The 24,722-nt window shown below is 42.7% G+C and overlaps 1 protein-coding gene across 5 annotated transcripts in view; it reads left to right on the top strand.

The window, feature by feature from the left end:
- Positions 1-23,336, top strand: part of GSK3B (glycogen synthase kinase 3 beta) — a 245,147-nt gene extending 221,811 nt beyond the window's left edge. For 2 of the 5 annotated variants that reach the window (XM_039535606.1, XM_039535597.1), the window contains exons 9-12: positions 1,229-1,267; positions 3,286-3,472; positions 8,417-8,515; positions 18,272-23,336. In XM_039535606.1, the coding sequence (XP_039391540.1) occupies positions 1,229-1,267; positions 3,286-3,472; positions 8,417-8,515; positions 18,272-18,339 (393 nt within the window). In that variant the 3' untranslated portion in view covers positions 18,340-23,336. The remainder of the gene's footprint in view (positions 1-1,228; positions 1,268-3,285; positions 3,473-8,416; positions 8,516-18,271) is intronic. The other 3 variants (XM_039535621.1, XM_039535612.1, XM_039535629.1) reach the window with 2 other exon arrangements.
- The last annotated feature ends 1,386 nt before the right edge of the window (positions 23,337-24,722 follow it).

Below are 24,722 nucleotides of genomic sequence, written 5' to 3'. Positions count from 1 at the left end.
CACCCAGATGTATTGTAAATTGAAGTAGATTTTACTCTGACGGGCCGGATTTTAGTCCGTGCACTAAATTTTAGTCCGCAGACTAAAAAATAATCCGCGGATTATTTATTAAATCAATTCCCTCACTGAAAACTACATTAAGAATGTTTAACTGTCTCACCAGAACATAAAAGTGAGGGAGTTCACAGCTAACGGTGAGTCACGTCCGTCCTCTTGGCACTTAGGCACAATAGAGCACTGACACCATCCCAGCTTTCAGGATGCGCCCCATTGTGCTTAAGTGTTGGCATACATATTGTTGTGCACTTCACCTGTAACTGTGACTGTCCCTTGCTCTTAATGTTTAATGTTGTACCCTTTTGTGTAGTTCTTGGTGGGTGAATTAGTCAGAATTTCAGGTGGAACTGTGTTGAATTACTATAGCTAAAAGATGCAGGTTTTTGCTTTAAGTAATGGGTGTGAGGGTATGAGGGGGAGAATCCCACAATAAAGTGAGAAAACTAAGTCCATACCCTCACTCCTGAGGAGACATGTCCAGTTCCTGAAGAATCCTAAAGAGGATAACATCATCAAAACAAATCCATTGGTGGGGAAGTCAATCCAAAATGGAGAATAATCCGCGGCGGCCTGATACACTCATAGCTCACACAAATTTAAGACAGCCAAATTAAAAATACAAATTAAAACTTCTTATTTTCTCTTCACCAGAAATCATAAATTGGTTTTTTAAAAAATTTTCACATTGTGTCTCTGGGACAGATTTACAGAGGAAAAATATGTATGTAGTCTGTGTGTGAGGGATGCACACACTAAGACAAACTAATTCAGCCCCGTTGTCTATGGACATTTATATCCAGGACAGAGAGGACTGCAAATTCTTTAATATGGCAGCTCAGTTACCCTTTTCTTTCTAGTTAGAATTTTGATTTCAACTTTTTTTGTTATTTTTTTTTTAGTAAACGCACTGGCATTGGAACATAAATTAACATAGAAATGTTTCTATACTATGCCTCACCATTGCACAATCAATTTTTTTGGCATACACTGTGGTCAAGTTGGACTTGCTGCTATGGAGACTGATGTTTAAAGTTTCTAATTGTATAAACATTTTCTATGTCCCCCACGCCATGGATTTCTTATAATATTGGATATATTTTTCCTTGCTGGACTATTCTCTTTTGGATTGACTCCCCCTGTTTGGATTATTTCACTGCATTATCATCTTTAGGACTCGTCAGGAACAGGACATTTCACCTCAGGAGTGCGGGTATGTACTTAAACATTTTTTCAAATTATTAGGGCTAGTCTTGAAAAGAGGAGAGAGAAAAGCTAGAAGTGGAAAAGTTGGGTTCAAACAGCCACACATCAGCTAGCACCCAGGTGAATATTTTCCCCGTGTCATACAAGAAGGTAATGATTAGATAGGCGTAGATCTGCACACGTTTCACTTTTTAATTACTCTTTATTTGTGGAGGGTAGGTATTTGTGTGGGAGTTTTTGGTTTTTCAGTTTCTGACGTATAGATTATTGTAGCAATTGCTTACCTTGAGTGACTCATTCCCAGTCCAGACAGAGGCTGAGCAGTTGTTTCTTAAATTCTATAAATGATGACAGAGGTTCACTGACCTGAAAGACAAAGAATTTAAGGGAGTGGGAGGTCAGAGGGATTCCTTTGTTAAAGGGCAGATTTCAGTGGCTCTCTGTTTTCTATCTTCATTTAATAAAAGGAGACTGTCCTGTTCTCTTGTGGACTGTAACTTGGGAAATGTATGCCACTGCACCACCCTTGTATTGTGGTCAGTAATCCAAACTCTGGGGGCAATGGGTTTTGACACAGAATGTAAATAACCTCCATCTACCCCTCCCCCTAAAAATATACACACAGCTACTTCAAGCGTGGAAGTCAGCAGAAGTTCTGTGACTGCAGTGGCTACAGCATTTGGGCTTTAGTGCCAAACTGAAGCTTTTTCTTACATTACTGTAGCGCCCCCAGTATCTTCCCAGCAACCTGAACAAATTCTGCTCTCTTAGTACCTTAACTCTTTGGCTCCAGGAGTCAGGATTCCCTGACATGATGAGTTAGTACAGAATTCATTAGAACTAACTCTGGTGCTCCTGACCCAGCTGGGCAGCAAGGGGTTAAAAAGAAAAAAAATCAGTCAGTTGTTGTCAGTGACCTGATTCATTTTAATTAATATGAGCATAAATGTCTTCAGTTTAAAATCTACCGAAGCAGAGTCTATCCAGGTGCCTGGCGCTGCAGTCAGTTAGCATGTGATGTATAGGTCATACCTTGGTGCTAGGTGGTTTGGGTTCACCTGCATTGGTGCACAAGCATTTTGGATTAGCTCAATTGCATCAAAAATGCTGACATCAGAATTTAACACTCCCACCCCACCTCCCACTGCACTTCTCCATGGCCTGTATTCCACGTGCAACAGAGTGAACGGAAACTGCTCGAGCAGGGTGTTAAGGACATGGATGTGACTGTCCAATTTTGCCTTGAATGTAATGAGATGGGGAAGGCAGATTTGGGGTGTTATTCTGGCTATGTAGGACCATTTTTAAGGGGTCTGAACTACAACTTCAAGGAAGAACTGCTGTGAACTCTGGTTTTTATCCTCAAGGTAAACTTCTGAGAGAGTCAGATAGCTTTCTCACTCACCACTTTTTAGTGTTCTCACAAACTCCAAATGTGCAGGAATTATCCCTGTTAATAGGAATCATTTAACACAGTAAGGTCAAGAAGAAGAAGCACCTGTAAACTTGAATTAGAGAGCTTTTCTGCACCACGCCTGTTCATTTCCAAACTTGAACAGTGTCATCCATAGCAATAATCTGACCAACTTGCCTGCAAAAATCCACATTAGGGGGAAAAAATCATTTGTTTACTGCCAAAATGAACGGTGGCGACCTTTTTAATTTTAACTTTTAGTCAATCCTGCTCATTTGCATCCCATCATATGCATGGCTGATTTCACCCACTGTGTTTGTTGTCATAAGATCAATGAATTTTCCTTTAATTCTTAAAGTTGTTTTTCTGAGCTCTCCCATGCAGCCTTTCACTATCATTGCACCCTTCACCCACACAGCGAAACCCTTTGCACTAAACCTTTTCAACCCCAGAAGCTGGATTCTCCTATCCCAACACATGAGGACCCATTATATTAGCACAAATAGCATTTAGTTTCAATTCACTAGGCACTGAGAGATTTAATTGCTCAGACTTGCTGCAGTAATAAAAAAGAAACAAGTCCAAACAATCTGTCTCTTGTTTTTCTGTAGGTCTTCCGACCCCGCACTCCACCAGAAGCAATCGCACTATGTAGCCGTCTGCTGGAGTACACCCCCACTGCCCGCCTGACTCCCCTGGAAGCATGTGCGCACTCTTTCTTCGATGAACTACGGGACCCAAATGTCAAACTACCCAATGGGCGAGAGAAACCTGCACTCTTCAACTTCACCACTCAAGGTAGCCTGTGAGCATTGAGGAGCCTTCCGTTGGGAAGAAGCATTGTGCCAAACATTCTGTCATACAAATGCCATTTCCCCCCAGTAGTAAAATCAAGAGGTGGGGCAAGAACATGGACCAGTTGTATAGCCAGGGATCGTTCTCAAAAATGGACTGCATCAGCTTCGAGGGAGGGGAGGAAAGGGTTATGAAATCGTTATCCTCTTGCATTATTGATTCAAACTCAGTCCACGGGACTGGAAGTCGTTACTGTCTGATTGCATAAAGTAAGTTTGCAGCTTCAGTCCAATTCCTAGTGTCCACTGTCCAAGTGACACCTTTGTTTGGAGTCTCACCGCAAAGGTTGAGGACCCAGTGGACCACGGGAGACTGAATTGCCTTCTAAAGATGACCCTGTTCATCATGTTTGAAGCAGGTTGTTGGGAAGCAATGTGGAAAAGCTTGCATTGCTGCTGCCCAGGCTGCCTGGTCGGGGGTGGGGGGAGCGTAAATATGGAGTCCTTGGTTCTCCAGGGCTATAAATACTACATCTGTCATCCAGCAGTAAATAGAGTAAGAACTTTTGAGAAAGTAACTTTTAAAATTACACAGCATGACCTTGAAATGTATCATGTTGAACTATCTGCAGCCACACCAGTACCAAATTAGCCAGCCTTGCCCTCCTTTCCCCCCAAAGAATGTACATGCAAAGCTGGCATCCCTTACATCATTTATTCTCTCCATTCACATTTGAGGAGTCTTCAGGGTTGGTTTGGTTAAGTATGGAGTGCAAGAAATGTGGTGTACACGCTTGTTAGTGATGTAGTGTAGTCTTCTACATAAATAGCTGCAAGCTCTTAGCATTAGGGCAGGGAAGAATCCCTATGCACTGTTACCTGCTAGGAATCCGTTCCTATTGCAGTTCAGCTCAGTTTAGGCACTGAGGCCTGCTCTGCAGTAAGTGCAAGATCCACCTTCTTATGCCTGAAACAGAGTCCTGTCCATGCTCCCTGCTTTGGAACATGGTGTCCAGTTGTAACCCAGCTAACTGAAGCAAGGTTTGTGTCCGTACAGTGTAACTTTTAAACCATGCTACTACATTAGTTCAAGCCCTGCCAGGGAGGGTAAACACAAATGTAGTCTTTTGACTTAACATGATTAACACTACCCATGTGGGAAGTGCACTGCATTGGATGTACCAAAACACTTCCCAGAGAGAAAAAGTGAACAGGCTAAACCAATTTGGAATGTAGTTTTAACAACACACACAGGGCCGATATACAATACAAGGGGAAATTGTTGTACTGTTTAGTCCTGCTAGATCTGTAAAAAGCATTGTCCACACACTGTCCAAGTGTTGCTAGTATTGTTGAAATTGCACAGCCTCCCACATCACTTTGAGCAGGGGGTTGGACTAGATGACCTCCTGAGGTCTCTTCCAACCCTGATAGTCTATGATTCTGTGATCACTTCCATCCACAATCATTTACACATCTTTGCCACCCTGAACTACCAGTGTTGTAACAGAGCCTATCAGCTCAGTCCCACCGAGGCATCTGATATTCCTGTTACTACTGTGCTGTGTTAGTCATTACTAGCGTGAAGTTTTGCAGTTGAACCAGCAGATCAGAAAATGATTTTCTGCCTCTGACACAAAGCTGCCATTTTGCCAGTGTCTTTTTTAGGCAGTAAAAAGCAGTCAGTGTAGTTTTACTTCGTTTTTTTTAATCAGAAAGTTCCATTTGAAACCTAACTGTGTCTCCACATAACTAGAAATCTTCGCACTATAACCTTCTGAGTACTATGCAGGTCCAGTTTACTTTCAGACAAAATAGCTTGGCTTGGAAGCGGGTGCAGCCTGAAATGTATGGGGGCTGAAACTCTGAAGGCCTTGTCTATGTCGAGAAGAAATTATTGCAGGGACATAATTGCGTGAAAAGTTTGGTCCTCTCACTTGTCCTTGTTACTGTTTAGCAATGCTTGCATATGCAGCAAACAGGTCTTAAAAATGAAGTTTTACCAATGCGTTCTGGGATTGCTGAAGTAACTAACCCATTGATACTGGGAACAGAGGCTACTGGGCTATTTCTAAACACTAGACATTACATTGGGATGGAGCTAGGAGGACAAGCTGAACTGGTACATCTGTAACGTTTGACTTCCTTTTCCTTGATAGGGATATACCTCTGTAAACTGCACTGATTCTGCTAGAACTGAACTAAAGACATGGTCCCAGTTGTTGCAGCCAGTCCTTGTAAGATGTCTTGGACAATTGTGTGTGGACAGAGGATGCTGAAGTCTTTGCAAGCTAAAGGCATTCCAGGCAAAGGCTTCCTGCAGCCATAACAGAGTGCAGAGAGGGCTTCAGAGTCCTGAGCTGGGGATTTGATTCAGTTAGGCACCCAGAAGTTAAGGTTCTTTTTCATATCTTGGGCTGGAAATCTTCTGAGAGAGAAGGGAGGGGGAGGCAGGCAGGCTGCAGATCACACAAATCCAGCCATTCATTCCCTGCAGTATTTTGGCATGTCCAGTACTGGGCAGAACCAGGAGGTGTGTTGCAGCTACACACAAATGGGAGAACACGTATTTAATCAAGTTTTTAACCAAATCTTGAATTAAACTTCAAAAAATTGCAGTTTGTTTTGGGTCAGTTATTTTCTCTGAATTGAGCCATCCCTCTCTAGTTGAAAATCCTGTGATATTCACAGCATCTTGAGTTTAGATTCCTGGATACAATGGGGAAGGTGCGGGCCTCTTCTGCCTATTATCTCTACTCCCTAGTGTAGCTTCTAACATGTTTGCACTTCTAGTAGATTTTTCTGCCTGAACCACAGGTGGGAAGATGCTTAGTGAGTGAAAGTGGCTATTCTGCCAGTGTGAGCTGAATTCTTTAATGTCTGGATGCAGGAAGAATCACAGTGGAATGGAAGCTGTGTTGACTCATTGTAGTTATACTAGGTCAGCCATACCTTTTAGACATTGGGAGTCTGGCTATCGACACTTGGCCGCAATAAATTTTAACTGGGTTTGCTATCTCTAAAACACTCCCGTCAAGGGGTACTCTGTCAAGCAAGATGAATTACTTTTTACTGCGCTCTTGGTAGGGTAAGTGTCCATATTTCCACTTCATTTCCCTGTTGGATTACATGCCTGTGGCTAACAGAACAGTATATTTGTTTGCACTAGGAGCTGGAGAAAGAGCAAGATACACAGTGGGTTCCCTCTACCAACTGATTTAAGAAATTACTCGGGGAAGGGGGGGAATAGTGGAGTAACTTCTTTGGGCGTGGAGTGGCTAGTAGCCGTGTGCTCATAGTTAGATGGTGTTGGTCTGGTTTCAGTTATTGCAGTGACTCATGTTTGTTTATGGCCAGTCAGAATTTCTGTGTATTTTGTGGAAGCACAGCCCAACACTGTGCACTGGTGAGAGGTTAGTAAGTAGTCGAAATGGGCTTTCTCCAGCTTGGCTTCTCAGTCAATTACTTTTTCTTTTTACATTATTTGTTGAGAAAAGGAAAAAAATCAAACGGCCACGTCAGCCCTTAGAGGCCCTAAATTCAATGTACATGTTACAGAAAAGATATAGGCTCCTTAATCTGCCTAGTAGATAAAACCCAGTAGCTAGTGACAGTCATGTACAAAACCACCCTGTGTGTCTGCGGGATGATTGGACTTGGTTTCAGGACAGATTTTTCTCTCTTTACAGGGTTTTCTAATAACTACTTTCTGCATGCGCATCTCTCCCAGGCGAGTTCTTGCAAAGGGTTGTCTTTCTCCTCCTTCCTTGAGGTGACTTCCCCGTTGCTTTATCTGGATGTGGCTTCCTTTAGAGACAATCGTTTCCTCTCCTGGAACAGCCTTCAGGAGATTCTCCTTCCTCTTTGCTCCGCTGCCAGCTTCGGTGTAGTATTAGACTGATCCCGTTCAGGGCAGCCTGCAGTATTATCACTTGATGACCTAGTCGGCTCCACCCCATCACACTTAGCTCATAGTGTTACCACCAGTTGCCATTACAAGATGCCTGTTACTCCAATACATATTGCATCTATTTTAAATTTGGGGCCTCAGCAGCTTGTCTGGTCTGTTTTTCTTAAGTTACGTTTTTTAGAAAGAACAGTAGTAACTTTTGTGTTCCATTTAACTGACCTGAAAATCAAACCCTTCGGCTTTTCACTGTGTCTTCAAAGGAAGTATCAGCCCTTCTAGGCTGCTTGGCAGCATTTAAGGAGACTTAACTAGGTCACTGGTGTTGGGTTTGTAGGTCCCTGACTGGTGGAGTTTAATGCAGTGCAGTTGTAGCTGTGTCAATCCCAAGGTATTGGAGGGACAAGGTGGGTGAGGGAATACCTTTTATTGGACCATCTGTTGGCGAGAGAGACAAAGACACCGTCCCATCTCAGCAGTATAGTGGCCTCTCTCGAATGCTTGCCTCTCTCGCCAACAGAAGTTGGTCCAATAAAAGCTATTACCTCACCCACCTTGTGTCTCTAATGGAGTTTGTGAGCCAAGGAACTGACTCCCCGGAGCTGTTGGAGAACCTGTAACAGTCAATGCCCAAAGCAGCACACTGTTGTCATCAGCCTTCTCCTTTAAGGTGACTGTGAGTGGGTGTGTTCATGAAGGGAAAGGGTGATTCTCAGAATGAAGTCGTATTAAAAGGCTGTTTCCAAGGACCAGGATTGGTCAGTGCTTTGCTAACTCCACGGTCATCTCCTTTCCCTGGGAAATGATCACTTCTTGTAGCTGATACTGTACAGAGATGCTTTGCTCTGGAAATTCCCATGCTGGATATCACTGTGGCTTCCTCTTGCTCATGGACATACATGGAAGTGTAATGTGACCTTGTTGTTTAGGGCATGCATTTCATTGATGGTTACATTTGCTGAGAAACCCAAGGAGTTAATCTGCATGCAGAGGTTCTGTGTGGACTATAAGCTAACTCTGTTTGTTCCACCTCCCCTCCAGAACTGTCAAGTAACCCATCTTTGGCTTCGATCCTCATCCCTGCTCATGCTCGGAATCAAGCAGCTGCTTCAACCCCTACAAATGCTACAGCAGCCTCAGGTGAGAACATGCGCCTGCCTGCCTGTCTCCCTTCTCTCTCAAACTACACTCCTTCCATTAAGAAGCTTGAGTAACAGACCCTGGGGTGGATGAGGAATAATTTAATTCCAACTCCATTTTAAACTCAGTCTTGGCTGTGGGCACTTTGGCAATACTAACCTGAGTCCTAACCCAGCTCATTTTAATGACGCATCCTAGTGTCTGTGTGTCTTTCACTCAAATTTCTAGTGTGAAGAAGTGGAACAATGAGAATAAGCTCACCTTCTAAAGATCCTCCTGGTCAGTTAATTTCTGGACCCCACAGACATTCAGCACTGATTTTGTTGAGCTCTAAACTTTAACTAGTTTTAGAGATGCCTAGGAAAAAGATAAATAATCAGCTCAGTAAATGTAGCGTCATCCGAAAGGTTTATTTCCAATCAAATTTTGACTGATTGTGGATAAACAAGATTTTCTCACTAATGCAAAATACATTAGCACTTCCAAAAAGGATTACCAAGGGATTCACTTGTATTGATTTCTGCTGCACCTAAGCAGTTACAACTTCTTATTGTGGATGCCCTTATACCAGCTTTGGGCACCAAATAATGCTCTGGCTTTTTGCCCAACCAAGAGTGGTTCTCTTCTTTGTCTCTGTCTCTTGCTGTCAGAAACTTATAAAACCTCATTACTGGCCTGGAGACATACCCCAGTGTGGTGTTGATCTTATATGAACTTACAAGTTGAGCAGTGTTAGAGCTTGGCCAAGAGATCTCCAAGGAAAACTTGGGAGTGCAAGTATGGAATAGTGTTGATGATTCAAGAGAGGGCACTCTTCTCTCCGAGTCAGTGCTGAGCCAATGCCTCAGTATGCTCTCAGGGGGTTTGTGTGGCTGAAGGTGTTGTCTTTCAAATGAGCCGTAGGATGTGCACAGGGAACAAAAAGGTGTTGCTTAGAGGTGATGAGAAATTAACTAGTGTGAGTTCAAAAAAGCACTGTCCTTGCTTTGCTTAGCACAGCTTTCGAAGAGCTCACATGGGGGAAAACATTTCAGGTCAAGTCCTAAATGTGAACTATACTAAAAAAATGGCTAATTAGTGTCAGCATTTTAACCCTCCTGTTAGTAGCCACTATATTGCTGAGATGGGCCGGTGTCTTTGATCCTCATGAGAATCTTTTGCAGCTACAGAGGAATTTTGATATATAGTTCAATATTCAATAACTTTCAGTTACATCTTCATAGTCTTTTGCATACACAGCTATTTTGATGACTTTGGACCCAAACCTGTGTAGTTCTTACTCAGACAAAATTCTTATGCCAGGGGAATTTAGCCCGAATTAAGATTTCAGGATTAGGCTCTGTTGGAAATTGTGCGAACCTGATTTCCTGTAGCTCTGACAATAGAATTCACTGTCTAGACCAGGGGCCGCTCTGACAATATTTCCTAAATACTTCAGGAAAAACAAATATGTATATTTACATGTCCAAATCATTGTAATTGATTGATGTAGGGGTTTTTTGCAGACTCAGTAATAAAAATAATGTACAGTTATAGTTTGGTGCCCTCGCCTCCCCCGGTTCCCACTGTTTTCTCCCCATTTCCCCGGGCTTCCCCCACTTCTTGCCTCTGGACCACAGCACCCAGTAAGGCCGGCCCTGCAGAAGCCCAGAGCCGCATAGCTGGAGTGGGGGGCTGAAGCCCAGAGCCCACAGCCAGAGCCCTGCTACCGTGGGGGTGGCTGAAACCCAAAGCCCTGAAGTTAGGGTGAGGGAGGGTGAAGCCTGCTGCCGGAGCCTCTGGCTGAACCAGGGGAGGGGGGCTGAAGCCCACCCCTGAGCGCTGCAGGGAGGAGCCACTGCTTTGCCCCCTCCCCAATCTCTGCACAAGAAGCTGTAGTGGACACAGGAAAAACCCCTGGCCACTTTTGAGAAGCACTGGGACCCTGAGCAGCAAAGTTCTTCTAATCATTAAACCAGTATCAGAGCAGCATGGGAATGGGTTTGCCATTTCACACAGGGCACCCACACTGACAATGACACTTTTCTGCAAAACGTTTGTCCTTATAAATACATTATTCAAAGCCACTCTTACAGTGGTGAGCTGTTAGCTGATTGTAGACATAGCATGAGATTTAAAAAGGTTACACAAGTTAGTGCAGGTTATAATTGCATGGTAATACGGTGTGGCGTTTTGTCCCCCTCTAGTGGCTAGACCAGTTATAGTGTCTGTTTGAATTTGAGTCATAGTGCCTTCAAGCCAGTGGACCTGATCAGTTAGCTCAGGTAGTAGCCGCTCAGACTTCAAAATCCAGAGAGTCCAGGTATAGTCCCTACAAACAACCCACTTTAGGGCCTTGTTACATAATCACTGTCACTTCTGACGGTGCTGAAGTGTTATTGTTACATAGCAACATTAAATCTGTGTCTTTATAATGCAATAGCTGAAAATTCAGGATACTGTCCTGATCAGAACTGAGATGGGGAAGCCAATTTTTTTGTATTATGATCAGCATGACAGAACACTCTCTGCATCTTCCTGAGTCCAGAGAAGAGTCATGGTTGGATAGTAACCTCTAAAATATCCTCTGGTTGGTAGTTTTTCCCAACCCTAGCATGGCGATGCTGGTCAGGAGAGTTGGACTTTCTCTCCCCAAATTCTGTTAGCATGTAAACTGCACTCTTTGGAATGGTAGCAGCATTTGATTTTCACAGTGATTTACACCCAACTGAGTATCTGGATCAACACCAACTTACTGCAGATGAGGATCTGGTGTATAATGTGTCTCTGAATGTGTTTGCAGCCATCAAACATGTGGTGGCAATAGCTATCTGCTGAAATGCATTTATCATGCAACTTTGACAGCTTCACCTGCTAAACAGTCCCTCCCAGAACTTACTGTAACATCAGAGCTTCAAACAGCTCTTGTGTAAAGTGTTCCCAGAAAAAAAGCCTCCCAGGTGACTGTTACCGGATTTCCTCAAAAATGTCTTTGGCCTGTGGCTCAGGCTGGGCAATATTCAGTCCTGGATGAGTGAACGTCACTTGCTTCTAGCCCAGTGAAATATCAGCCCTTGAAATGCTGGCAGTATGTGAAAGGGAATTATTGTGTGTAATTTTTAAGAGATTTCCAAATACATTGGTTATAAATTCCCTCTCCTTCAGATTCCTGTACGGGGGGGCTCATGGTACTGATGGGAGCTGGCTTTTCAGGAAGGTGGGTATGAAATTTTGCTCCAATACCATTTGTAATCTTACTCAAACACCCCTAAACTGGATTTCTTTGACCCAGTGGCATGTTTGAATACATGATGGTTTGGGGCAGGATGAAAGTTGTACTTGCATCAAGTTTGGAATAATTGTATTGTTCACAAAGTGCTTTTCCACTTGTGCATTATGCAGGTCATCCTAAAAGCACCAATAAAGCCCTTATGCCACAACCTCATGTATTTTTCTTCCTGGATCAATAAGCGGCCAGATAGCTGCTCTGCTAGTCAGCATTTCTACCTGAGCTGGGGGGCGGGTGCCATCATGCATGGGACCCTGGCCAGCATAGCTGCAGGGATCATTTTCTGATGCATCATGCTGTGCTAATCCCTTTGATCTTAAATGAGACCTGTTCCAGCATCCTCAACAGCAAGGTGGGACAGAGCGGAACTAGAGTTGCCTGCCAGCGCAGGGCAGTTGCACAAGACTATGACGATACTTATAATAAAGTAATATTTAGCACATAGATGTGCAGTTGCACCTTGAAAGCACTTGGAAAGCATTTAATTCTCAACACCCAGGAGAGAGAGGCAAGTATTATCCCAGTTATTTAGACAAGGAAAATGAGGCTCACAGAGGTGCACAGATTACACAGGGTGTCAGTGACTGAAATTTCTGGCTCCCAGCTTTGGGCATAGACCACTAGATCACAGTTCTCTAAAGAGAGCAATAAAGTACAAGATGAGCCTGGATTTCTAGGCTCAAAGAACATCTCTCTGACAAATTTTGTCTCACCCCACCCTTCCCCTTGAGTCCTAAATTGTCCTTTTAAGGACCCTCAGACTATTGGCAGGCTACCTCAGTGTGTCCTTTCAGGTTAGCATTGCAATACGTCAGAAATGAAAATCCCTATGGCCTTTGACAAGTACTTAAATCAAGTAAAAGCAGCAAAGAATCCTGTGGCACCTTAAAGACTAACAGACGTTTTGCAGCATGAGCTTTCGTGGGTGAATACCCACTTCGTCGGATGCAAGAGAAAGCTCATGCTTTTTTTTTCACCCACGAAAGCTCATGCTGCAAAACGTCTGTTAGTGTATAAGGTGCCACAGGATTCTTTGCTGCTTTTACAGGTCCAGACTAACACGGCTACCCCTCTGATACTTTAAATCAAGTAGCATCTGGGGGTTGTAATACCCTGACTGCAGCTCCATCCTATGCAGCAGCCCTTCTGGTAGGCTTCTGAGGGACATCACATCCCTGACCAGAAAGCAGAGGCAATTCTGGAAGTAGGACTGGGAGAAGCATCAGCAACATGCTACCTAAAGGAGCAGTAGCTCACCACCACTCTTGACAAGGCTGTGGAGACAATAACAAGGCCTAAGGCCCAATACATGGCATGTTTCCATCAGGTGTGGAGCTGTCAGGTTGATAATGAGGAGGCTTCTGGCTGAGAACAGTCTCACCCCCCAGCCTGGGGAGATTTAGCGGGAACCAGCAAACACCACAGTCACAAGTGCTTATCACAGTGGCACAAACACTAATCTACCAAAAAAAAGACTTTTTGCTTTTTTTGCTGATTCTGCCAAAGGCACAGATTTCCTCACGTACCCTGCTTAACTGCTGACTCCCCAATGAAGGAGGGAGAATCTGAGTGTGCAGGGCCCCTTTCTGTGCTGGGTGCTTTCAGTGCAACATCTTAGTATGGAGGCACTGAAACTAGCATATAGCTGCTCCCCAGCCTGCACTCTGTTGATGTGGCAGCACAGAACCTGCAGAAAAGCCAAGGTGGTGTCTTTCCTAGAGTTCATGGTGTACAGCACATGGGTGTTTGCAGGCACGTACCAGCTGCCTGAGCAGCATGCACAATCTCGTCCCAAATTGGAAGGCCTGTGTATGTATTGTTGTAGAAGAGCCACAAGTATGGGAACCTAGGCTGTCTCCTTGCTTACCCCTCCCTCTAATGTGTACACACAGCTGATCAGAGGCAAATGTTCTGCAGGAACTCAAGCTAGCAAACTGACCATGAGAGAAGCAGGTTTTACATACATCACTTGGGGGTAGACTTTTCCCCATTCCTCTCTGTCCATTACATCTTAACACTTTTTTAGCTGCGCTGTCTTCAGGAGCAATAAATCAAGAGTGATAGCATATTCCAACAAGTGGTGTACAGAACCAGGGCGGGCTACAAAGTAGGGCTGCCCAAGCAGCGGCGCGGCGCTGCCGCCCCCCAGTCCCCGCGCGGGGGTCCTCCTCCCTCCGGCATCCTGAGGGGGGCGGCATTTGCGGCTTGCTGCGCGGCCGCCGCCCGCGGCGGCAGCGGGGTCCAGCCCGGGACCCGCCGCGGGACCGCCCTGCCCAGCCATGCGGGCGGGCGGGAGGCGGGAGAAGACGGACCAGCCGCGCGCACGCCGCCGTCTGCCCCGGCCTCGGTGGACCCCCGGCCGCATGCGGCCCGGGGGGCTCCAGCGGAGCGCCAGCCCACCCCCCCAAAGCTCCCCGCGCCCGCCCCCCGCTGCCTAGAGCCGCCCCTGTACAGAACACACAGTGATGCTGTCTGTTATATGTATTTCATACCCAGTGGGACTGGGACTTTTCAGCTTGGAAAAGAAATGACTAAGGGGGGACATGATAGAAAAAGCAGGGACATGATAGAGGTCTATAAAAATGGGGGGACATGATAGAGGTCTAGAAAAGCATGACTGGTGTGGAGATAGTGAATAAGTGTTATTTACTCCTCACAACACAAGAACTAGGGTTCACCCAATGAAATTAAGAGGCAGCAGCTTTAAAACAAACAAAAGCAAGTTTGTTTCATCACACAACACAGAGTCAACCTGTGGAACTCTTTGCCAGAGGATGTTGTGAAGGTCAAGACTGTAACAGGATTCAAAAAAGAACTAGATAAATTCATGGAGGCTAGGTCCATCAATGGCTATTAGCCCGGATGAGCAAAGATGCAACACCATGCTCTGAAGTGTCCCTCACCTCTGTTTGACAGAAGCTGGGAGTGGGCTAAAGGGGATGGATCACTCAATTGCCTGTTCTGTTCATTCCCTCTGAAGCACCTGGCATTGCTTCTGGCACTGTCAGAAGACAGGATACTGGGCTAGATGGACCATTGGTTTGACCCAGTATGGCCATTCTTATGTTCAGTGTGATGGTGAGTTAGCTAGTTAGCGTGATCGGATAGCTGTCAGAACACCAGGAACTGTATTTTAAATCCAAGGGTTGTCGATAATGCCAACATCATACTGGTAAAATATTGGATTGCTATCTTAAGTACATGGGGATGATTTTTACTGCATTTGAGGAACCATCCTTGGGTGGAGGGAAGCCAGGACTAGAAAATAACCTGCTACCCGTAGTACGATTTCCCTTCTCAGCTTGATAACCAGGATCAGAAGATGGAGTTATCACTTCTCAGATGTGGGTAGGTGGTCACCCTCTTTTTCCATTTGTCTCCTAGGTGGTGATGTCCTCTTAGCCTTCTCCCTCCTGGGGCATATTGTCTCACTCTTCCGTCATCCAGTGCTGTGCTTTTCTGGGCTCTCTTCCTTATTTATCAGTGTCCTTTTTCCAATGCGGTGCCCCCTACTTTGGTCATTATTAAGTATGGCTAGCTAGAAGAACTTCATCAACAAACGTGTGTTCAGCTGCACCGTACATCCCTAGAGTTACTGTTGTATTTTTTATTGCAGCTGCATTGCATGATAAGCTCTTTACTGACGTGGAGATGGTGTCGCCCCCAGTTTTTCCTCTACACAGCCTCCGATTTTGTACTTGTGCTAGCCAATGCTTTCCTTCAACTGTATTGTTCTATTTACCTACATTCACTCTCTGCCCCTTTTTAATGAGCCTATTTCTCTCAAGATCTCCAGTTTATGTTCATCCAGTCTAACCTCAGCTGTGTTGTGATAGCTTCTTGTGTGATACCATCTACAACACTGATTAGTTTACAATTACTTGTATTTTTTTTTAGTTTGTTAGTGGGGAGGAGGGAATAAAAGGAAGAGTGCCCTGTGCTAATCCTCAGTAATTACCTTTCTCCAGCTTAGTATTTGTGATGATCATAAATTTCTCTTTCTTCATGGTCTGTGTTAGCCAATTTTGTGTTATCCATACTCACCAGATAACAGCTTAGTTTTCTGTGTGGGACTATACCAGATACATTTTCCTTTTCCACCAGAGCTGTAATTGTGCATAAGATTTATCAGCTTTCTTTGTCCTCTACAAAAACATGTGGTTAACTGGCCATCATGTTGTTTTTATATATAGGTTTCTGTGTTGTCACCTCTAATATTTTACCCAGTTAACAGCATCCTGACTTCTGTTTAATCCTTTTTTAAATATTTGCTTTTTCCAGGCTTCTTACACCTCACCTGTTCTCCTCAAATGTTCACGAATGCACCAGCAAAACATTGAAATTCTCTCTGGAAGGACCTTTCGGTCACAGTCAAAGATCCTGCTTGCCAACAGATTTCTATTTTGTTATAAACTGAAATGATCTGTGCTTCTTCTTGTACAACAAATGAAAGAATGCTATTGAAATGACCGAGTTTCCAAAGAAATAGGAAAAAGAAACAATCCTTTGCTGCACTTCCTTAAAAAGCATCTTGACACATGCCCACCTTACACTATAGAGTCTCTTTCCAGTGAACACTGTTGTCTGAGTTAGGGAAGAGAGAGAGCGTGTTTCAGGTTATTCACCTCCAAGCACTGATCCTTCAACAGTGCAGTATGATTGTATAAGCCTCATTACTGGCTTCAGCCTTGACATTCATCTGCTTTCAGCAGTTAGGAAGGTGGCAAGTCTATCTTGTGTTGAGCAACCACAAAATAAAGCAGGGTGGATAAAAATCAATGATTTAAAAAAAAATTGATTTTTTTTAATTTAAATTAGATTTTTTTTATAAAATGCTTTTTGAGGAAAAAACCTATCTAAAGATAGTTTTAATTAAGATACATCATAGCTCAAAGATGGAATAGGGATTATAAAGTCTAATTCTATAGCATGAGATAATACATTCATGTAATGTTTAAGAAAATTTTGGTAAATGAGTTCCAATAGTTCATGGATTAGGGACCCAATCTTATGGGGTTCCACAGGCTTCTGTAGAGATTATTTAGGTTAATCTTTCAATCTACCCAATTGGGACTCTGTGCTCAACCTAGAAGATACATCAGAGATGCTTAGTTTTGATGTTCTCAAACTGTGGATTTCTCTCTCCAGAGGTAACATGCTTGTTAACAGCAAAAATGTTTTTAAATAAATAAATAATATAGAGAGGTGAGAAATAACAGACCTCAACCCTATTGTCCCTCTGCAAATTTGTGTACACAGAGTCAATCCCTTACCTCTCTCTAAAAGTGCAAAGTTTCAAAAAGTTCAATGAATAGAAGATTGTTGGAGGCAGAATAGATCTGGACAAGGAGAAGTCTGGAGATAAACCTGAAAAGCGAGGGACATATGCTTGTTTTGTTAAAATAGATGTTTGCTGTTGAAGAAAAAAATCCAGAATACCGAACACTGTTGTTTTAGTTAAATAAAACAATGTAAATGTCTATCTGGTGATGTTCTCCTCCTAATACAGCATGGCAAGAAAATCCTCCAAATATTAATGATTAACCTGTTGAACTGGAGATAGTTCACCTCCCAATGACTTCATAAATATCTGCTTCAATTACGTTTGGTAAATGAAATAACCAAACAGTCATTCATTTTCTGATATAGCTGTAAAACTAACCTGAAAAGTTTTCAAAATAAATCACGGTTTAAAAATGTATAGTGTGTACCTTCTAAAAATGAAACCTACATCTATGAATTGTGAAGAATATGTATTAAAGTTATAACAACCAACAAGAATGCACTTTCATGTAGAAAATCATGATTAAATCGAGTCTTCCTGAGTAGTGATTTAAATCAAATCCACCCTGAAATAAAGCAATAGACTTGAAAGACATGTATTGAGGGAACCAGTGTATGAATTGCACATTAATACACAAGCAGTTTCTACCAGAGACTGTGGCCGGTTGCTTTCATTGTCTCGGCTCATTCACACATTTAACAGATGGCTTCACTGCATGATGGACACGATATAAAGCCTGAGCACCAATGGGAAAGCTTGTGGTAGCCATACATACTTTGGGAATGCGAATGTGCCTTGCCATGCCAGTAAAGTTACTGAATTCTACCATGACAGTGAGCGTTGCAGCAGGTTTTCCCACTGGGCTGTCTCTGGCCTACAGCTATGCACACTTGCAGTTTAAAGTGCGAGGTAGTGCTAGTACCCTGGTGACTTGAACCTTTGAAAAAGGCTTTTCTGCAGCTCCATTTGAGTCAGTAATATGCTGCTTGCAGATCATGCCCCATTGAATCACTCCCTCCTCACCCATGATTGCGTTCAGGAGAACACCTTAACCCCGCAGCATGGCACAGTGATGCAGAGTACATCGGTTCTAAGTTGGTGGGGGCCGTAGGGCTGTGTGCTCCATAAAGGTCAAATCCATTGATTGAGGTGCCTGTTGCTTGGAAGTAACACTGCTCTTTGCTCTCCCCTTTGTCGTTGGCAGATGTGAACGCAGGAGAGCGAGGTCAGACCAATAACGCAGCTTCAGCATCAGCCTCCAACTCCACCTGAAGTGGTCCCACGCAAGCCAGCTGCACAGGAAAAATCACCAGTAATTTGAGTCTTGCTCAGCAACACTGGTCACATTTGGAAAGAAAATTAAAAAGAGGAAAAAACAAAACAAAACAAAATCCTGTTCATTTTAGTGTTCAATTTTTTTATTATTGTTGTTCTTATTTAACCTTGTAAAATATCTATAAATACAAACCAGTTTCATTGTATTCTCACTCTGCGGGGTCTCCAGGGCAAGGGAATAGGTGGGGGGGAGAAGGGAAAGTGGAGCAATAGAAACACACCAATGTCTCTTCCCTTGACAATCTCGTCGTATGGAAAGTTTGCTGTTGTGTACTTCAGAACCAGGACTCTTGCCTCATGCCCCCTCCCACAACAGAAAGAAGGAAAAAAACCTCATTCTCTGCTGACTTTTTTTTTTTTTATAACCTCTTTTTTTATTTTCTTTTTAAGTGAAGTTTCAGACTTTGGTATAGTGCACAGCTTGAATTTGGTTGGGAGCTTAGCCGGGGTCATTCAACAGAGCTAAGTGTTTCTTGTAAGTGAATCCATATCTAGGCTATCTGAAGAACTGCCTTTGGCATGGGCTGGGAGGTGATAGGATAATAGATAGCCCAGGGGGCGGGGGGTGCTTACTGTATGTCTAAACTTGGAACTGTTAGTGGAAGACTTATTTAAAAAATTAGCGCTAGCAATAGAGAAACCTGCAGCTTCAATATGGAAAAAAGTCTATCAAGTGGGATATATATAATATATTTATAATATATACACACACGCATGTCAAGCACGCCTGGTTAGCTTTGTTGAAGCAGCTTGTTTGCCTAGTCTGAGCTCCTCCACCAAGTCTTGGACTTTTGTTTTTAAAAGAGCCACGTAGTGCAAGAGAATGGCCAGTCAGCTGTTAAGCTCCAGCAGAGAGAAGATGATGAATGGAATCCCACAGGAGGAGGGGGCAGGCGGAGTTATGGGGCCTTTTGGAAAGTGGCCACTGTGAAAGCATTTTTCAGTTTTTTGCTCTGAATGGGATGCCCTTTCCCAAGATGCACACAGGAAAAGGACACCAGGGTTTATAATGTGAACTGTAACAATCTACTGGTTTATTTGTAATATTTTTTACTGCAGATTGAGCTTGCAGGTTGCCATGCTCTGTAGATCTAATTTTAAATCCACAGCTAGAATCTGTATTTAATTTCATCATTTTAACCTCCTGCTTTTTTATCTTTATTTATTGATGCATGTGGAGTTGCCATTATGATGTTTTTACTTTGGTAGAATAAAATACACATCAAAGTAATATCAACAGTAACTTGTACCTGCTGACTTGAGGGGAAGCTGACTACATAAGTGTGTGTATATAATATAAATAGATATGTGTATAACATAGATACAGTACTGCTTTTAGAGTTTTATTTTGTCTACAGTCGTTAAATCGTCTGATTGAAGCATAAGACGAATGTTTTTGTTGCCAGTCTGAGTTTAAGGGGTTTTTTTCTGTAGTGGTGAATGGTGTAAGAATCAAAGTCTCCATTTCTGAAGTTAAAGCAATATTCTTGGAAAGAGTCAGTTGAGCAGCAGGAAGTTGCAGCTGCAGTGTAGAAATAGACTTTTGAGACCTGGTCTGTCTTATCCTTGAGGTTGATGTCCATGTGGGCCTTATACACGTTCAGAGAAACCTTAGTCACCTTGGTGCTTATGGGCTATTACTTGACCTGTGGATCTTTAAGGCACAATAAATTGTTTCTGACATTTGCAGACTTTTATGTGTGGCCCAGGAGTAGCCAGCAGTAGCGGCTAAGTAAACTCAGTCCCTGCAGGGTGGCAGGAGGTTTGTTTATGAATTCAGTACATTTCCTGTCCCTGTGCTTCCTATGTGCCCCTGTTTGTGGGATTTTTTTGAAGGAATGTTTCTTAGCAGCCGTAGAGGTCCCTCCGTCCTGTCTGATAAACAGTGGATGTCTGGGAGGGGAGTTGAATGTATACCTGGAAAGAGAATGGATAATTCACCTTAGTTCTGTCCCTCATTATTTAGTGAAACCGGGGGCAACAGAAAAGATTTTTAAGCCACTCTAGGCCAATTACAGCTGACGAGAAGGGAAACCACATTTTTCAATTGAACAAAAACACCCCCAGCTCCTATAATAAATAACTGAGGCCTGAAAGGAGTGTTAATGCAAGAAATCAGCCAGTGAGTGCCATGGATGACGGACTAGAACCTGGATGATCAAATGTCCGGCGAGATTTTAGAAGACTTGAAAAGCAGGCGACAGTAGCAGTGACTGGATTTGCTTTATAGACAAGACAGCTGGAAGGCTGGGCAAAGACATTTACTCTGGACTGGGGACAGTAAATTACCAAGTTGATGATAATCGCTGCTTGTTTCAGGTGCCGTCCTAGGTGGTTGGTTTGGTTTTTTTCCATTCAAGGTTGGTAGAGGAGGAGAGTTAAGAGTTTTTCTCTCATTCTTTTAGTTCTGCTTCATGATGGTGTAAGTGTGTGTCTGTCCGTAGGCTGGCGTCTCTGAATTTCTTTTTCAAGGATCATGGCAGGATCACAAACGCTTTTATACATGTTAGATCCAGGCCTTGGAATAACTTCTTTTCGTTTCGTTTCGTTTTGTAAATAAGGGTATGGGGGGGAGCTCCTCACCAAATTCAAGCTTGTACATTATTTTTGATTGTTTTTAAATTTTGAGTTTTATGGTTTTTGTATGTAAATATGTGGACCCAGGAACTGTTATTAATGAGCAAAAAGTTACCGTTCAGGGCAGTGATTCTGTTTAATAATCAGACAAAATGTAGACGAGCTTTTTAAAGCCATATAGTTTTAACTCTGTACAGTAGGTACCGGCCTGTATTATTGTAACAATAACTCTAGCGATGTATAGTGTATCTATATAGTTTGGAGTGCCTTCGCTTCCATGATTTTTTTTTTTTTTAATTTTATTTCCCCTTTTTTTTGGTCCTTTTTAACAGCTGTATCCCAGACAAAATGGCATCTTTGCTCCCCTGCTTTCTAACCCTTTGGAGTGCTTGTAAGGTTTCAGTGATACCATGGTCAGTAGTGGAACGAAAGGAAATTGTGTTTGTGATTCATTTCATTCAAGCAGTGGCTTTGCTCTGGATGTCCTAAGGTTGCCCATCACCACACCCCAATAGCAATGACTGGTTTCATTTTACACTTGCCCTCTTGGCACCTAGTAGCTAGCAGCTAGATTAGACTTTGCTCGTCTCTCCCTATTCCGTGTTTCCAGAGGTCTTGGTGGACAGCAGCTTCCAGGAGCCTTTGGTTTTTTTCTCTCCCTTCACTGTATTAAAGAGAGAGCAAATTGGGCTTTTACAAACAGAAAAGAGAGTTGAAAAGAGAGTTAAAAATCCCCCTAGTGTTCTGCACTGGTAGCCAGACAGCCAGCAGGATAGCTGTGGGGCTCTGGGGCCGTTACTGCAGAACACTACAGCAGCTTTGTAATAAGGGAATTTGCTGTTCCCCAGCCCCTCCCCATCAGTTTATTTTCTTAAGCCAATAACTTTGTTGTTCTTGATTTCTTGTGCCCAGCACAAAGGCCTTGTTTTTAAAACTAGTTCACTTGTGTTTTCTACCTTGTTAGTATTCCACATATGATTGTCTTGAATGGGAAAACACTTAACTCTTTACCAAACCAAAGGTTGCTGTTTTTGGGGGTTTTTTTTTTTTTTGGTTTTTGGTTTGTTTGTTTTTGTTTGTTTGTTTTTTGGATCCATCTCGTGTCCATTCCAGTGAGGCAGAGGCTGCACTTTCTTTCTGGTGACACGAAGGTCAGTGATGTCAATTTGGTTTTGACAGTCCACTCGGAATTGTTACTAGCTTTTTTTTTTTTTTTTTTCTTGCCTTGTTTTTAATGAAGTATGGTCTTGATCTGTCATTTTGTCTACTCTGCAATTGCATACGTTTCTGAGATGGAATTAATTACATTCTCTGTGTCCCCTGGTGGACGTCAATCAAGACACTGGTATTTTAATTTCAAACTTAGCTACCTTTTTAAGGAAAAAAAATTAATGATGGTCATTTACCTATACGTTTAAAAAAGAAAAAGAAAAAAAAAAGGCTGATCCAAGATCCCAGTTCACTTTTCTAGTTGTTTTAAACCAAGTTTTATCTAAATAATGGCAGATGCCTGCAATTCGCAACTAGAGATCATTTTAAATGTTTCCAGACTTGTTATGCTTTTAAAAAAAAAATTGCCAGTAAACTTTTCTCTGTTAGAAATCTCAGCTACTGAAGGTAAAATAAAAAAAAAAAAAAAATACAATAGCTATAAAAGCACAGTAGAGTATTTGACCCAGGAGCTACTTTTCTGAGAATATAAAAAGGCATCTTTGGTGTTCCCATTATTTCCACAGCGGTTTTAGTCAGTTTTTGTTCATGGAATTTGTTTCATTTCTCAACACTGCAATAACAGCAAAACAACAAAAAAGTAAAACTAAAAACCAGTACCTAGGGGGTTAGCTTGAGAAAAGTAGCTTCCTTGTGTTGTTCTTCCTCCATTTTTTTAAATATATATATATTTATATATATATATATATATAATTTGCTTGCCTGTAAAATTTGCGTTCATTAATGTGTTGCTGATGGATCACTTGGGCCTGTACACACACAAATTAGCGTGACCACTTCCATCTTAAAACCAGAAATCCTAAAAAAAATAAATATATATATTAAGGACTGTGGGTTGTATACAAACTATTGCATACACTTGTGCAAATCTGTCTTGATTTAAAGGAAAAGCAAAACCTGTATAACTATTACTACTTGAATGCCTCTGTGACTGAATTTTTTTCATTTTAAATATAAACTTTTTTTGTGGAAAGTATGCTTAATGTTTTATTATTTCCCCCGCCCCTCCTACCCCTTTGTAAATACATTTTGTTCTGTGTGACTCGGTTCGGAAATAGTTAACTGGTACTGTAATTTGCATTAAATAAAAAGTAGGTTAGCCTGGAAATTAAATTTAAAAATGCAAAGTGTGTGGTCTTTATTTCAAAACCCTGCCTTTTCTCTCCTCCTCTTCCTGCTCCACCCCATTCCTCACCCCCACACCTCTTTCCACCCCAAAAAATAGGTGGACATGACTCTGTATAATAAGTAAAACACAAGAAATAAGCATGTTTTCTTAAATGATCTGTGTTATTCCATGATACTTTCCCAAGAGATGCCGGCTTCTGTCTACGATTCCATTTGGTTTGATGGAGCGAGGAACCCTGCGGCAATACATCTAAAACCACAAAAAACGTTACCCTCCACCTATAGAGGCAAGCTAAGAACCTGTGTAAATTGCTGGCTTTGAATACCGCACTCGTCTTTTTTTGATTTGATCCCATTAGTCATGTGGTTACTTGGTGGTGATCTGTAAAGTTTGTCAAGACCACATCCAGTGGGGCTGTTCCTCCAACAAATCAGCACATTGCTCTCTCTGAGTTGGGTTTTCCAGCACTGAGTAATGTATGTATGAAACACAACTTGTCTGTTAGCGCAACAACAAAAACCCTTTTGGGGCTGGCTGACCTGGCCACATCCGTCTGTCGCTATCCTAAAGTCTAGATGCAAGGTCATGTGACTGCTGCTTCAATAAAAACAAATTTATATTGCAAAGAGGCTTCTCTTGTTTTTTTCTGAGAAATACATGTCACATTCAGAGCTGTCTGAACAGTAACTCTCGAATATGCACAAACCAACCTTGTCCCAGTCTTGCATTTCTATTGCGCCTTTCCTCCCCGAGAATCCCAATCCATGTTACGAATCTACACCGCAGATTGTTTAACTCACTGCTGGCATGCAGATAGCTATGGGGTTGCTGCTAACAGCGCCCAGTAACATGACACACAGGGTTAGGAGAGGAGCTGTGGGAACATCCAACTGAAATTCTCAGGAGAATTTGGTTAAGTAGAACATTGTTCCCCTGGTTCTGGAATGTGGCCAGGACCCTGGAGCAAATGTATAGTGAATAGTGTTGGGTGATCTTTAGTGAGCACAAATGGGATTTATGGCTCCTACAGCACAACACCCCTTCAACGCTATCCTGGGGCATTGACTCTGTAGAATACTGTGTATTACCTCTTGAAATGCCAAGGCCTGTTAAAAGCTTATGGGTTTGTTTTTTCCAAAAAAATTCTGGAACAGCAAGTGTGTGTATTTCCTGATTATTTCTGGGTGGCAAAGGGGCTGATGAGATGTATCAAATTAGCATCTACCCTGTTCGGTTTTTTTTCTGTTTAAATCCATATCATTAAGCCCATGACCTAGCTGAACCCAAGCCCACAGTTCCCCTCCTGGAGGCCGTGCTGGTGGCATGGTCTCAGGTGGAGTTTGTAAATTCCATCTTGCTCTGGTGCTTCCTTTCACTCCTCTAT

This window comes from Mauremys reevesii, linkage group 1 (assembly GCF_016161935.1).
Source record: "Mauremys reevesii isolate NIE-2019 linkage group 1, ASM1616193v1, whole genome shotgun sequence".
In the NCBI taxonomy this organism is placed as follows: domain Eukaryota; kingdom Metazoa; phylum Chordata; order Testudines; family Geoemydidae; genus Mauremys; species Mauremys reevesii.
The sequence above is the reverse complement of the archived record's forward strand: the minus strand, read 5'-3'. Positions and strand labels throughout refer to the sequence as shown.